At 41.4% G+C, this 17,012-nt stretch overlaps 1 protein-coding gene across 1 annotated transcript; it reads right to left on the reverse strand.

Moving 5' to 3' along the window:
- Positions 1-1,227: 1,227 nt before the first annotated feature.
- Positions 1,228-13,113, reverse strand: LOC113008100 (uncharacterized). The gene is made up of 7 exons (XM_026145260.1): positions 11,786-13,113; positions 11,330-11,397; positions 10,783-11,011; positions 4,697-6,684; positions 4,276-4,494; positions 2,522-2,662; positions 1,228-2,279 (listed from the first exon to the last, which is right to left on the reverse strand). The coding sequence occupies exons 1-6, from the start codon at positions 12,129-12,131 to the stop codon at positions 2,558-2,560; spliced, it is 2,955 nt and encodes a 984-aa protein (XP_026001045.1). The 5' UTR covers positions 12,132-13,113; the 3' UTR covers positions 1,228-2,279; positions 2,522-2,557.
- Positions 13,114-17,012: the final 3,899 nt, after the last annotated feature.

The raw sequence follows: 17,012 nt of genomic DNA on the forward strand, positions 1-17,012 counted from the left end.
CTGTAGACTGTGTTTCAAATGGATGTTGCTAATGAGAATATTCAAATTCTAACAGCTTTACACATTTTCTTGTTTTAGCAGCATAGATGATCTACGTTGGAGCTTGGTGGAGTACAAGCATGTGTGAATCCGCATCTACAAGAGCCTAAACTGGCAGACCAACATAGGAGGTTGTATGCCAAAAAAAGACGGACAAGTTCGGAGATTATTCAGTGTACTTTATGTACGCTGCTGGGGGAGAAGCATCCGAACTGGTGATAGCAGTAGACTGTGTGAAATGATTAGGAAGGCTGGGTCTATAACTGGGCCCAGCTTGGGCATGTTTGAAACTGTGGTGGAGAGGTCACTGAGCAAACTGTTATCCATCCATCCATCTATAATGAATGGCCACCCTCTGCAACATTACGCACAAGAACATCATTTCAGCTGCTTTAACAAATCAATTTTTCAAAATTTCTTTTGAAAAATTTCCAGAGGAAAAAATCCTATAGAGTCAAATTACTTATAATTTGCAGTATAGTAGTGGAAAAGTACAGACTAATGTAATATATATCACATAATCAAGATCAGTTATCGATGCATATATGCATTCTGAAAACTGTGCAATGTCAGATCTTCTGATTGAAACACTGAGGAGGATCAAAATAACATTTTTTAAAACCCAAATAATTATGAAAATTTTAAGAGAGAGACAGGAAAGCTGGGCCTGGATTTTTCCCCTTTTTAAAAAGTGACACCTACTGTTACACATGGAGACTTATTTATAGCCAAGTCAAAATTTAAAATGAGTGACTCAAACGCAGGTTAGATGAAGCTCTGTCCAGAGTCATATGCAGTGAAGAAATATAACCGGTGAGCATAAAAAGTAATAAATTCATTATACAACTAATGTGAAATATGGTCACAATCTCTCCTTGTTTTTGAGTTATTTTGGAACAACGGCAAATGAAATTCCCTCGAGAGATATGAGGAACTATGTCCCTTATGCAAAAATACAGACAAGCACAAAGCTACACCATTTTCTAGATGCTAACTAAATCTTCAACAAAAAAAGTCCCCTTGAATTTTAAGGTCAAGTTTCCTGCTTAGATTTTGGCATGAAACTGTACCAGGTATACAGTTTTGAATCTTTTGTCACCATTTGCACTTACAAAAGCGTATTATATCAGATATATATATATATATATATATACTTAAATTGGAATAAAAGGATACAAAAGGCAAAAATTTATTCAGTCTTTACAGATAGCGAGACAGCTCATTTATTTCTAAAATCAATCTGTGAAACATAGACATCTCTGTATGTGCACACATTGCATTTACTCAGTAGAATTTGAAGTAGAACAAGATGAGCATCTTAGCTTGGATTTAAGTGGAGGAAACAATCAATAAAACATCTGTAATGACAGTTGTGTTGATTACTAGTTCAGAAATTCACATTAAAAACGAGACACTTTCCCTTTTCTTTTTTTTTTTTTTTTTTTTTTTTTAAAGTGGCAGCCTTAGAAAAGATGAAGGGACGGGTGTGTGTGTGGGGTGGGGTGGGGGGGGGGGGGAGGAGACTACAAATGGCCTGGAAATACACATGCAGCGGTTTCACCACACCCAGCACCCCCCACCCCCGGGTCAAACCACAGGCTCCGGGACTAGGTGAAGATTAGCAGATCAATACAAAAGGAGGGAAAGACTAGTGAAGTCATTTAAAAGTTTTCACACCAAAAGACAAAAGACCCACTGAAACACCTCAAGGAAAGGCTCACTCCTAAATCCCACCTCCACCTTCAAGTATTCCCTTCAGCACTTGCACCACTTCAAGTATTCCCGCTCTGAACTCCAAACCGTCGATTTCAGTACTACTTCTTAGGTTTTACAACATAAGCTATGATATAAGTGCACTCCAAATGTAATCTATACATAGAAAAATAAAGATGACATTAAGTAGAAGTAATAGTTATAACAATCACTTTATATTTCAATATTGTACACAAAAGTGATGTTAAATCACTTTATAACGTGGCATCACATTCCCCGCCCCCTGAGTGTAATGTTCAAGTTTAAACTTCTGTATGTACGGAAAAGCAAACAGGAACAGCAACCTTGGTTTGGTTATTTAAATAACATTAGCAATCATTGGCAACGGCAATGATTAGAAGCTCGAGTAATTATGCCTTTCCACAGGCCGTTGTGCTTGTGTGTGGTGGATGCATTATGTACACGCTGCAGATCGATCATGTGACTCTGGCCTGTTCCCTGGCGTTGAGACACAGACAGCCATCATCCTGGAAAATAAACACGAGTGTTAAGAAACAGACGAGACACTGAAGAAAAATCAATGCAGGTATTGAGCAGATGATCATACTGAACTGTAAGGATATTGATAGCCCCCCCCTCCGCGAGCAGTGTGAAGAGCAAAGGACAACTAAACATTCATCTTCCCCACTCATCAATCACATCAGGCAGCACTATGAAAGATGACTGACTGATGTGTAGCTCAGTTTTCTAAGGCGTCGCTTCCACTCACCTTAGTCTCAGTGCATGAGCAGGTCCTCCAGCTTCCTCATGAACCAGCAGCAATGCAACTCCGGCATTTATACAACTTGGGGTCATGGGTGCGGATGTGATTCCGTACATTCCTTAGTCGAAAGAACGTCTTACTGCAGAGCTGCAGCAGAGGGGAACAGAAAGTGTTAATAACAAAGAAATAACTGGAAAAGAGCTGCGATGCTGCAATTTAACAAAACTCCCAAGTGCCTCAATGCCACCCAAAAAGCAGGAAAGACTTTGTTAGACAAGAACTACACCTATGGCAACTGAGTCATTGTGGCCACTGCCTTTTTGATACGTTTATGTGCGCATTGCTGGTGACTAGATAACACTTCCACCAAATTTGAGAAAGAAATAGCTCTGAGCTACAAAAAGAATGATCCAACTTCAAAGTGCCTTTATTCCGCAGCCGTTCACTGGTAACAATCGAAACATGCGCTGTTATAAAGAGGAGAATTGTAAGTTTCACGTGTTTGTAGGATTACAGCAGCGGCTACAGTTTCTCCAGACATGCTTTCAGAAGTATGGGATGAGTTAGACTCGCCTCAACTTGACTCAGTTTCAATTACAATCAAGTACCATCGTTAAATCAACCCAGTCAAAAGTCCTGTGATGTCATTTGTACGCAACACGAACACCACAACAAAAGAGGACTTCGAGGCAATGGTATAGCTGCTGCTCGGTCTGTGGGTTTTTGTCAGACTCTGGGACCACAGTGTTGTTCTTTGAGCAGCTCTCTCCCTCGTTGCTGTGTTTGAAAAATGGTGGTTTTGATTTTTGCAAAGAGATGCTATCATGACTCATTGAGTAACGGCACTGGCCAGCCATGGCATGCTCTCTGTTGATGTCACATTTTGGATAGCCTTGAATCACTTGGAACCCCTGAGGAGTATGTACTAAAAAAAAAAAAAAAAAAAAAGGGAAGGTACTGTGACCCAATGGAAAACCCTGAAAGCTGTGTTGAGCTGTGCCGAACAGACCGGAGTAGGTACTAGTGTAAAGGCCTAACTGAGCACTTGTGAACATGTCCATTACTTTGATTCTTTTTGACTCACCTTATAGTTCAAGAAAACGCTGTTCAAACCAAAAACTGTAGAAAACTGTTGACCAACCATTTAATTTCTCATCATGGGCATATTTGGTGCTAAAATTACTGTCAGCCTATATAAAGTCATCCATTTTTCTTTTCGTTTGCAATTAAAACTAAAATGAGGTCAAGTAAACTAATATGAAGCCCTGTTTCATCCAGACAGAATGGTTTCATGTTTGTTGTAAGGTTTTTAAGAACAACACTTCTGGTCTCTCAAACTTCGCTACATCTTCTGACCAAAGTCGCCACCAGTGCAAGTTTAAAAATAAAGGCTGTGCTTGGCCTATTAGAAAGAAAGCTAGAAGTAACAGACCTTGTGTTTTTGTCTAAATGCCACATGAAAAAGTATCACCTCAATGCTTTCTAACACCCTGAGCAGAGCAGCAGGAGAAAAAGATCTTAGACACAAGGTAGTACTGTCCCAAAGATGCAGTGAAAGGTCACTAAAGCCCCTTTTCTGTTAGTACCAACTCGGATCGACTTGGCATGGTTCGCCACGGTTTTCGGTGTTTTCCCATTGGGTTATAGTACCCGGTACTTTTTCTTTTAGTATCTGCTCATCTGCGGTTCTAAGTGAGCCGAGCAGGTACTAAAACATGATGTTGTCAGAAAAACTAATATTTGAATTCCTTGGTGCTTACCAGACATGGCCAGTGCTTGCCCTCGATGTGCCTAAGGCGATGCATAATTAGGGCATCACAATCCTTGTAGGAGGCTGAGCACTGCAGACAGGCGTGGGCTGCTTTGGGAACTTTAGGGGCCTGACTACGAGGCCCTCTGAGCTGCTTTAGTCGTGCCCGACGTACAGCATCCAGCATGGCACAGCTCCTACTGCTCAGAGCAAGGAGCTTACCTTGTTGCTAGAGAAAAATAAAATAAAATTATTAGTTAATGAGTTTTATTCACATTTTTAGATAGAAATGATTAAATGCTTTTAAAAGATTAGGCGCCACAGGCGATGCATCAAACAAAGACTGTACAGTTATAAAATTAGATATAAAAGCAAGCATGAGATCATAATCGTCACTATAGTTTGCTACTTAGTATTTTTTTTTTTTTTACCTTTGGCATGGTCCCTGCAGGTTTTGACCTAGCACACCTGGCTAGAGGTAAAGTGTTTCGAGGGTTGGGCCTGGGTCTACGGCCCTTAACTTGGGTCACTTTCCTCTCCTCTCTCTCCCTCTTCACCACCGGCAGGATGGGTGGCCCTCTGGCTCTCAGAGTCCTGTGGGGTAACTCTTCTGCTTCAAATTTCTCTCCAACTTGTGACACAGAGCGTGTTAAGCAGATATCAACACTCTCCTCCTCTTTCTTCAGTCCGGACATGGGCCCCCCTGCTGGCCGGCAGAAGCTAAACAGAAAGCCAGAGTCCAGTAACTTGATGGGGGGCTTGCTCTGGCGTTTACCCAGGTCTGGTGAGGGAGGATCAGGGAAAGCTCCAACTGGCACAGGTTCTGCTGGTTCCTCTTTGATGACTTTATAAAGAGGGTGGTCGTAGATGGACGGTGGAGGTGCTTGCTCTGAAAACTGGAGCCCATCAGGTTTATTTTCCTTCACTTTTGGTCTAGTGTCCATGGTCCCTCTTAGCCCCTGGCTTCCCACCTTTCTTCCCTCTTCTCTGGCATTACACCTCACCTTCTTCGCCTCCTTCGTGGAGCCCCGTCTGAGTTTAGCCTTTGCTGCAGGACGGCTGCTGTTGTATCGCAGTGTTCTGACTGTCTCAACAGTGACCTTATTTCTAGCCTGTATCTTCTGTGAAGGTAAAGATTTGTGGGGTGTGTGGCCGCAGTAATTGTTTGATGAAAATCGGAGACCTGAGAGAGCGTATTCAGCTGGTTCTGATTTGATCCTGACTTTGTTTCTGACTAGCTTTTTATTCGAGCCACGTCGCAGAGGCTGCTGAGAATGAAGGTGGGAACCGTCACCCTTCCTTACGGATTGTCTCAGTTGCCTCCCCCCAAAGGCAACCCTGGATATAGGCTGGAACATGTCAGGTAACACCCCTTTACTTCGCATGCTCCTGTCACTGGGAGGAACACGCTTCCGAGTGGTTTTTGGCCTCTTAGCTGTAATCTTCTCTGTGCTAGCTGCTGCAGCAGGTTTGGTCTTCGCAGGCTTATGGAGGAGGTGAGTGTTAACAGGGTTGCAGAGGGGAAACGCCAGAGTCACATCCCCATATGATAGTCCTGGGGACGGTGAACGGGGTTTCCGGCGCTTGGTGAGTGAATAGTTGTTGGCCTTCAGCTTTCTTAGTCGCTTCTTTTGTCTCCAGCCAATAAGATCTTCTGGTCTGGGGAGGAGAGAAGTCCTTTGTAACCCCAGAACATTCATCAACTTGTACTTTTCCTGTGCTCTGGCATAATCCTCTTCATCCTCGCCAACCTCCTCAACTTCCTGCTTAACCCTCACAGGGCTGCACACCATGCCAGGTCTCAATCTAGAAGAGCAGGAAAGCTGGGAGATGGGATGAGATTTTTTGTTTTTTTGAGAGGTCTCTGACATTGGCAGCAATCTCTGAACCTGCTTGGCAGCTCCAGGAGTGGAGCGGAGCAGACGGGTGTTCGATGGGGATACGGGTGAGTAACTCTGTGACTGTGGGGTAGATGTGGCATTTCGAGGTGTGGAGGCCTTTTTTGAAGAGGGCGATTTAAAGTCCATGAGCTTCATCCTGTGTGAGGGACTTAGAGGGTGGCCGTTTTGGGATTTTGGCATTCTGCGTAAATTGCGGCTGGGACTTCCTTCAAAAGACTTGTCTGATGCATCCAGTGTTAGACTGAAGGCAGCGTTCACATTGTTCTCTAATCCCAAAACCCTTTTCCTTTTGCTTTCCCTCTGGTGGTGATGACGCTCACGGCACGAACCAGCATAGGCTGAGTTTGGATGAAGTTGCTGTTCCTGCTCTTTAATGAGGGCAGAGCAGGCTTCCACTGCAAGCCACATGCCCAGGTGGCGGGCCATGGCAATGACTTCAGGTAGATCCTCACGGCGAACACACAGAGTGGAGGAATAGGAGAAATCCAGCAGAGAGAGAAGGCTGTCCTCACTGAAACCTGGGGGGTTAAAAGGAGCCTTTAATTAGATCACTGGTCAATCAGAGGGTGAGAAGAGGGAGATGAAAGCAATTTGGTGTAAACAGAAGATCAGAGGGAGAGCACTCCAAGAGGGAGCAAAGTGTAAACATGACAGTTGAAACAAGACGACAAATTAACAACTCCTTTAATCATGGACACTTCTGCTCTCATGTAAGAACACACATCAAAGATAAGTAAACGATAACACAGACAACAGCCAAATCCCATTTTAAGGACCAGATTCTCTAAGGCTACGTCCACACGTACACGGGTATTTTTGAAAACTGAGATTTTCCGTTTTCATTTTAAAAAAAATAATCCTGTCCACACGTAAATGCAGAATGAAGGAAAACGCTGCTAGGAACATGCCAAAGCAACAGGTGGCGATATATTCCTAACCGTGTAGAAATGTTGGCCAATCAGAAGTCTAGAAACCTCGGCGGGAAAAAGTAAACAAAGCTGGGGCATAGAAGCAGAACCGCGTGGTATGTGTGGAGGGACAGTAACTGTGTGTGTATATGTAAGCATTTAAACACTGCAGAGAGTACAATTAACAGTATTGTAGAAATTCATTTCACCGAAACAATAACGTGGCGCACAGTGTGACGTCAAAAAAGGCGCACACCTTTGACGCTGCGTTTTCTCCGTTTTTCTCGTCCACACGTAAATGCAAAAACGGAGTTTTCAAAATATCCACCCTGGCCGGAGTTTTTAAAAATCTCTGTTTTCAGTGACCGAAAACGCCATTTACGTGTGGACGAAAGGTGGAAACGCATAGAAAAATCTGCGTTTTCAAAAATACCCGGGTACGTGTGGACGTAGCCCAAGTCTGAATTTTTAGAGTGATTACGTCTTTACAAAATGCCAAATGTCATCACAAAGACCTCTGAATCAGCTGGATGATATGATTACATCTTAAGTTTCCTTCACACTATTGTTTGAGCAATGATAAGACGTTAATTTTCTTACCTAATGTCAGGAGTTCGCATTATTTGCATTCAGTCTCTTAATAAATGTGTATTCATTAAAATCTGTGTAATAAATCACTCAGAATTATAAATGACTCTACTGTTTGTTCTAACCTGGAATTATTGTCAACAGGGCAATAAAGGGACAATGTTGACTGCAGTTTATTAAGTTTATTACTGACTGGAGCTGCAACATTGTATTTAGCATTTGCTTGAAAGACAGTCAGTGTTCTGATTACTAAATAATGACTGGCGAGCAAAAGTCTGCTGGTACAATCTTCTCAAATGGGTGCATTAATTTTCATGAAAATGAATAAAAAAATCTTTTAGATTTTGGACAATAAGTCATGTAAAAAAAGAGGAAAAATGAACAATGGGAAAGTTGTCTAGAGCACACAAATTATAATGGACATTTTTTAGCATTATCTGATGTTTTAAAGGGAAAAAGAAACATTTAATTTAGTAATGTGGAGATTTATGGATGATGGAAATAAGGGTTGGGCTATCCTAAAATTGAAACAAAATATACAGTCTGCAGCTCGACCATATCACAAGCTAGAAGTATTTACGCCATTTCTTAATGCCAGCATTCAAAAGTGAGGCAAAAATCTGGGAGATGTGACGAGTTCAGACAAACACGCACTTTTCTGAGAGCCTTTCTTGGAAATCATTCATTGTGCTGCAGTCAAAACGGTCTCAGATTGGTAGTTATCCTGTTCATTTATTTAATAGTTAAGTCCAAACCCTAATTATACTTAGTGCTCCATAAACCTGATCATTTGCTGCACGAAGGAGGAGTGAAAGTGCCACAAATTTGTTTTTGGATGCAGCTCCTGTTATGTAACTGCCAATACTCTCAAGCCCCTTCATGCTCACAGTTCTCCCTTTCAAGTATTACTGGGGACAGTTTCAGCAACCATCATTTTGAAATAAGTGGTATAATGGCTAAAACTTAACACTCAAAGGGAACAAGTCTGTTTTCTCTTTTATCTCCAAGCCATCCTTAACAAAAGTACCTTGTTACTTATGCTCACATGAATAGCTTTGAAACACGAGTTTAAGTTTTGTCTCTTAATGGTGGAACAACATTCAGGAATCTCTTAAATTAGACAAATATTTTATCACAGTTGATCTTATACAAGCATGTAGCTTTTGAATTTTTGTATACGTTTATATTAGAGATGGCACGATACCACTTTTTTTATGTCCGATACCGATATCATAAATTTGGATATCGGCCAATACCAATATGAATCCGATATAGTGTGTTTTTTAATAAATAAAACTGTTTTTTTAATATTTTGCTGCATTTTGTATAAGTTCAAACTCAAGTTTAAAAAAAATAAAACACTAAAGCTATTCTCTTATACCTGTATGCAAAACATACACTGCACCCAAAATATTTCATAGTTCAGCAAAACTGATCAATCTAATAAACTTAAACCTAGTCTATCCTCCCAATTCTGGTATTTTAAAGAGTAAGCAACCTAACTAACAGGGTTCCAAACTCCCAGCAAAAAATAAAAAAATAAAAAAAATAAAAATAGGGAACCACCCCTCACCTTATGATGCTTAATCAACGTAATCAACTTTAATTTGATGCAGTGTGAAAAAAAATGCACAGAAATAAATTATTTTTCAAGAATAATTAAATAGATTCAACATCTTTCTTCAACAGAACTGCAGACTGCACAGATGGTACCTTCCCAAAAGAAAAAGTACTATAGCTTACTAGGGTATATTAGACTTAATAGTTACTATATACAGTAATGGACTTCTATACATTTTACATCAGATTAAAACTTTGGGCGTAAGATTCAGATAATTATTTATTAAAAGCTCAACATTTTAAATGAGAATAAGAAAAGAAAAGTATTTCTTTGTGCCCCCTTTTCCCCGTTCATGCCCTATCGGCCCAATTGGCTAAACTTTGCTAGATCCGCCCCTGCACAGTTACCAGCTGTCAGCTACGTAGAAAAAGATCCTGGTTTAGAAAGTAATATTAAATAAATTCTAACAACAGCTTATCAAGCTTAAATGTGCTGCTGTTGCTGTTGTTCAGCTGCTGGTTTCCTCTTTCTGGCGCGAAGTTAACGATAAACAAACAAGAGAGACAGACTCGCGACAGAAAAGCCGATCAGCTGATCATTAATCAGTTTCATCATTGAAGTAGCAGCAAGAAGAGGCAGTCGCTCCATATATCGGTTGTTAAGCTTAACACTGGAATGCTTTACAAACACTCAGAGATGAACTTACACACTTGCTTTACTTCTCTCGGGGATAACTTTCTCGGAGATGAAATGCCGGTTTGGTCGCGAGGCTACAAATACTCAACCAGACCGCCGACAGGTCTTGCACGCCACAGCCGCTCTATCACGTGACGCATTTTGCTCCGATGTGCTAAGATTATGAGCCGAGTTACGCCATGACCCAAGTTTTGTGAGGTGCTTTTTTGATATTTAATGGATCGGATTACCTTTTTTAATTCTCTCCGATATCGGATCCAGTAATTTAGGTCAGTATCGGATCGATACCTTATATCGGATCGGTCCATCTCTAGTTTATATATAGTAAAAAATTTTCTTTTTTTTTTTAAACAGTAGTGGATTTTATCTATCCAAAAGGGGCAAGGCAGAGGTTGTTTCAAAAAGTGCTTTTCTATGTAAAGAGAATAGATTAAACATATATAATACACATATAATGTGTACTGTACGCTCACCCCCAACCAGTCAAGGCCCTCTCTAACCTAGTTCCGCAAGAGCGATCTTGTTAAAAGGGAGTCTTTCCTTTCCACTGTCGCCAAGTGCTTGCTCATAGAACGTCATCCGATTTTTTCTCTGTGTGACTGTAGGGTTTTTACCTTAAAGTATACCATGCCTTGAGGCGACTGCTGTTGTGATCTGGTGCTATATTAATTAAATTGAACTAAACAATTTTTCAGGCATTTAGACCAGAAATATTCACACTGAAGTTTTGACACCTGTGGGGGCAGAGTGACTGATGTGAGGAGAAGGATCAGGCTCGGTAAGGTATTTTGGTCTGCCTTCAACCACCTACCCAAAAAAACAGCTCAAGTAGAGAGATGTGGCACCCAGGTGTCCACTCTTACCTGTGAGATCTATGTCTGCCTTCATGCTCGAGTCCATTTCCGTGAAGATCTCCTGAAAGTGATCACTGACGGCTGCCAGGACGGCTCTGTGCGCTAAGAAGGAACGCCCGCTCGTCCGCAGGGTAATGTCACAGAACAGGCCTGCCTCACGCTGACTCCTCAGCTTGCTCAGCATGTCGGAGCTGTGTGACACTACTGTCTTTGTGACACATCCTCTGCCACCCGGCTCCTACGAGGCACAGACAAAAACGAAAAAGACAGATCGAAATACTTTATTATGGGAGTATGCTGTGTGTGTGTGTGTGTGTGTGTGTGTGTGTGTGTGTGTGTGTGTGTGTGTGTGTGTGTGTGTGTGTGTGTAAGCACTTCCAGGAGACAAGCGTGAGAGTAAGTGGGAATGAGTTAGAAGGTGTGAATTAAAATGTGTGAGATGCCGAAAAAGAAGGCCGTCTCCATAAAAATGAAGAGGCGCTTAAAGTTTGATGAGAAGAAACAAGGCTCCGGGATAGCGTTTGCTGTCGGTTCATCAACTCCAGTGTACACTCACCTCCGATTTCTTGTTGTGCTGACACTCTGGACAGCTGAGGACAAAGTCTCTGATCTCAAAGTACATCCCTGTGAAGAAAGCAGTTGTTCAAACATCAGAACATGAGGTAACAAAAGACAGGAAAGATTTTGGGCTGGATCGGGCTAATCGTTTTAAAGGTGTCACAACTGTCTCGACACTTGGTAATGCCTCACCAAAAAGAACAGCAAGGGGTGTGATTAACACCTATTGTTCATGTCTGAATAAGTCTCACAACCTTTGACTGATTCAACCACTTGTGCATATGCGAGTCTGTTTCAAGTATCCCTACACTTACAATTGGAATGCTTAAATCTCTGCTAGTGTATAGATAACATCATTAGTAGGCAGTTATAAGATTAATATGCATTTGTAGCAGTCTACACATGACACGCATGCTTTACCAAGACACTTAGAAGACAAAAGTGATGTTCATACCTTCCCACCAGTAGTTTTCAGCCACGCATTTGTACGTCTCTTCCAGTGAGAGGTGGCGTTGGCCCGGTCGCCTTATGTGGAAAGTGGAGATTGCCTCATGTCTTCGGTCCTCATTCAAAACCTCCCGGTAGTTGATGAAGCCCCTTTCCAGTTTCTTTCGATACAGCAGCCCGTCTATCACCTCAAAGTTGGGGGACCACCGTGCGGTGGACCCACGCCCACTCGAGCACCCCGCTGACTCCTTCTGCCGGGATTGCTTTCTATCTCCATCCGACCAGGGCTTGGACGGGCAACACGTCTCTGCGTTTTCGTATTGGGCGTTGGTGTGAGAACAGTCACAAGCCATTTTTTCTTTAAAAAAAATGAGGATTTATTTTCCAATAAAAAGATACAACTTTGTAGTCTCAGAAGGACTACCCCCACCACCTTTCTGGATCGCCCTCTTACGAAACTTTACCCAACGACCTGAAACGAAGTCCACGTGGATGAGGCGATAAAGGACGACAGAGGCACGAAAACACGCAGTTGAAAAGTCTGACACAATGTAGTGCACCACACAGAGTAAATTCTCAATAACTAGCGCCTCTCATTGTGGCTTGAAAAGCAGAAGAAAAGTCAGACGGGAATCAGCCGCATTTCCCTGCCCCTGCTTTGTATCCTTGCTGTCAATGAGAGCATCACTTCTCTCTATCCAAACATCCCTAATATGCAATAGTTACACTTCCTCCTTGGGACACGTTTGGTCAAATTTCTTAGCAATTTCTCGGTTTCGACTGTCGGGCAACCAGGTTCTTTTTTAATATCCCTCCAAATGTTGATAATAACCCAGGAGAGTATCGCGCCAACAACGCCAAGCCAAGTGATGTAAAGTCACCACAACGACCGCGTAAACAGGCTTCACCGTCAACCCCTCGCCGGCAGTCCGTCTTCCATCTGTCTCAGAGGTCGGGAGTGGCCTCCGGGGGTGGATGACGGCGGGCAGCCTCACCTCTGGCGTTAACTTGTGATTTCTTTTCGCCAACTCGAGTCGGAAGCAACATGATGACGCAGCTATCAGCTCAGCATCGCGACTTGGACGACCTAAAAGCGAGGCTGGTCGCCCCGACCAGCTCGAAAATGTTGCAATAATCACCGCCGGACCCCTTCAAAAGCGAGCCAACAAGCTCCAGTCAGACACCCGACATAGTTCACCCCCCTTCAGCCGCCACAACGCCGCTCTAGTAGTCAAATAGTCCAATTTTTCAAACTCGTAACCTTCTGTTTGTTGCTAATCAGCAGACTAACCGAGCGAAGGGCTCCCCGCCTTCACACAAAGGCTATTAGCAGAAGCTTTAAAGAGCTTCGCCCGAGCCAATTGCGATTGGCTGCTGCGGCTGTCACTCAAACAGCCAGTTTTCTTCCATTTGCAGTAAGCTAGGTTGTTCGCTCACGATTCCAGTGTACCAGTATTTGCTTCACTTGCTGCAAACACAAGTGAAACACGATATAGCCAGTGTGTCGTATCCATTAACGGAATACACACTGTTTCATGTGGCGACTGTTCAATATTTCCCTCCCCAGAATAAGTTACAGCTACAACAGATTTACTCACATTTCAAAACGTTAGCCACATTTCATCACCTCAGTGTCTGTTACAAATATTGTATCCGCATATTAATTTTGTAAACGTTTGGGTTACATTTCCAGACTTTAATAACATTTAAAAATTAAATAACAATAAAATACATCAACCAGGCCCATGTCCAAAACATGTTTATTACTAAATTTTGATGACAACATCAACAATGACAAGGGCAACAGAAAAAGGCGGCTATTTCCTTAAAAATGTAAATCATAATCATGGAAAGGTGATGAAATAATGTAGATTTTAGGAGAAAAAAAAACAACATCAACTTTTTTCATAAGGCAAAAACTGATGATTAATTCTTTTTTTTTAAAAAAATAAGGCTGGATTACACTTCTGAAAAGATGTCCACATGCCCTTACCAGATGAATTTACAGTTGGGTCCATAAATTGTTGTGGCAAGTTTTAGTGAACTAGTTTCATCCCTGTACAGTTTGTGCAGACTTACAATTTTAATTCAGCTGGGTTTACAATCAGAATCAGAATCAGAATACTTTATTGATCCCTGGGGGGAAATTATTTTTTTGTTACAGTGCTCCATTATAAACCAACATAAACCAACACTAACAAGACAGACAATACGCTAACTAAGAATAGTACAATATATATATATATATATATATATATATATATATATATATATATATATATATATATATATATATATATATATATATATATATATATATATATATATATATATATATATATATATATATATATATATAAGTCACTCATTAATAAATAGCTGGAAAAGAAAAATGTGTAGTTGTAGCAGTAACCAGTGTGTTAAGTGGATGCGTTGTACAGGGAGATGGCCACAGGCAGGAAAGATTTCCTGTGTTGTTCAGTGGTGCTTTTCGGTAATCTCAGTCTCTCACTGAACGAGCTCCTGTGACTGACCAGCATGTCATGAGTGGGTGGGAGGTGTTATCCAACATTGTCTTTATCTTGGACAGCATCCGCCTCTCCGACACCACCTTGAGGGAGTCCAGCTCCATCCCCACAACATTACTGGCCTTACGGATCAGTTTATTGAGTCTGTTGGCATCTGCTACCCTCAGCCTGCTCCCCAAGCATGCAACAGCATAGAGGATCGCACTGGCCACAACAGACTCATAGAAAATCCTCAGCATTTTCTGGCAGATGTTGAAGGACCTCAGCCGCCTCAAAAAATAGAGACGACTCTGGCCCTTCCTGTAAAGTGCTGTGGTGTTTTTAGCCCAGTCCAGTTTATTGTCAATGTGTACTCCAAGGTATTTATAGTCCTCCACAATGTCAACACAGACCCCCTGGATTGAAACAGGGGTCAAGTGTTTCCTGGTCTTCCTGAAGTCCACGATCAAGGATTATATCAAGGATTTTGCATTAAATGTTTAGGAATTTTTATACACGTTTTTATGTTTATTTTCAGAGGCCCAAATGGACAAAATAGTAAAGCTTTAAATATAATGATTGTTTTTAATACTTGGATGAAAATAATTTGGAATCACCCTTATGAAGTCTAGAATCATCACCGAATGGTATAAGTTTCTTTTCGTCAGATGCTCTGCCTTCAGTTTAGTCTACAGTACCGGTAACTAGAAATCATGCTCAGATGATTGGTTTGGTCATTGAACAATATGTCCTTTCTTTTACTTTGCGTTGGGTCTTTATCCATTAGCACTGTGAAGCATTTTTCAGTCAGTTTTGCAAAACATGGCTGAATCTGAGCACAGAGTACAGCCCAGTACACTTCAGAATTCACCCTGGCACTTCTATCAGCAGTGACATAATGAGTAAGAACTGCTGACCTGGTTCCACTGACCACTATACACACCCATACCATAGCACTTTCTCACCACGCTCCATACATTTCTCTTCTCGTCAATCTGGTACAGTCTAATCTTGCTGACATCTGTCTAAAGATTTTTTTCCAGCACTCTTTTATATGTTTCTGACAAAGTCTAAACCTAAACTCTCTGTATTTCCATTCATGAAGGCGTCTCTTGATTGTCGACCTTGACAGTGGTATGCCTGAATCCTTGAGAGTCTTCTCGACTTGATTAGATGTTGTGAAAAAAAAATTTCCATTCCAGCGAACACATTTTTTTCATTCCACACTTTAGTTCTCTTCTGTGGTATTCCAGGACATTTGGTGCTGCTAAGTTAGCCAGTACATTCCTCCTGTTGATTTGGCCACCCCTAAAGGTTTTGCTGTCTCTCCGATAGGTTTATTTTGTTTGTTTAGCCTAATGATGGCCTCCCTCATATGCACTGACATTCCTTTGGGCCTCATGATTAGAATTACAGAGAAAAAAATCAACTTCAGATATTAAATCTTCATTTGGCATGAAATTAATGACGGAACAGCAAGTGTTCAATTACTTTTCAGCCTCTGAAAATGGGAGACTGTGTATAAAAACGACTTTATGAAAACCTCTTGAATTAAAGCTAAGCTAAGCTGTAAAGTCTGTCATGTCTACTTCTACTCTGGCGAGACGTCTTTGTCCACAGCACATGACTCCACAAAGACATGTCTTTGCTTATATTTTGACAATTTGTAGTTTTGCACTGAGGTTTTACAGACAGAAAATGTTTATTCCAATCATTCAGGTAAAATTTGTACAATATCCGATTATAGAGCCATGCACTGTGAAAACCAGCAGTTGCAAAAATGACCTGCAGATTCCAGTGTTACATTTTGGCTCTTGACATGTTTTGCAGTCTGCTGCTGGGCGGATCTTTCCAAGGTTTGGGTCCCACTTGGCAGTAGTTAGAATTTAAGCCACTTGTTGATGATTTTCTTTACAATGTGCTGCTATTAGCATTACAGGTGAATCTTTAACAAGTACACACAAATTCCACGTTGTCACATACTGTACTCTTTTGTCATTACTCTTTTTGATAAAGACAATCAACCTATTAGTGTTACTTTCAATATGGTTGTCAACTTTGGTAAAAAGGCATATTTTTTAAAAACAAAAATAACTAGACTTATTTATAAATTATCTTGGTGTTAAATTCTGAATGTTTGATTGTTTCGATCATGACCTTAAAAGTCAGAAATTACTATGAAGCTTTTTATAATGCATATACACTTTTAAAAAAGCTGTCAACATGAGTGCAACATGTCTTGGGTGTTTTAGCCAAATCTCCTGGATGAACTGACCCTCTTTTCTTACCCACTTCTCACGGATCAAAGAAGCTTGATGTTCATGCTGGTTCGGGATTTAAAATGATGCCTACTATTCAGAAGACCGGCGGTTGAGTCCTTAACTATTTTTCCAATCTGTGTTTCTACAAGTGTCTTTGGGCAAGATCCTTAATGCTTAATTGCCCCAGATGTGTTCATGAAAATAAGTCTATTCATGACTAAACTGGGTGAAGAGAGAACATGGAGAAGATGTTAAGTTGACTGGATGGAAAAGCTACACTGACAAAGGATGTTGTGAAGGACGACATGTGACAGGGGGATGCTAAAGACAGGGTGAGACGGAGGGAGATGATCCGCTGTGGCGACCCCTAAGGGAGCAAGAATAAGGAGGACGTCACATTACTGCTGGGAAACTCAGCTTGTGGTTCGGTGTTGGCTAACTAGCTTGTTATTTAGATTAGTTACGT

Source organism: Astatotilapia calliptera, chromosome 16 (genome assembly GCF_900246225.1).
Source record: "Astatotilapia calliptera chromosome 16, fAstCal1.2, whole genome shotgun sequence".
Classification (NCBI taxonomy): domain Eukaryota; kingdom Metazoa; phylum Chordata; class Actinopteri; order Cichliformes; family Cichlidae; genus Astatotilapia; species Astatotilapia calliptera.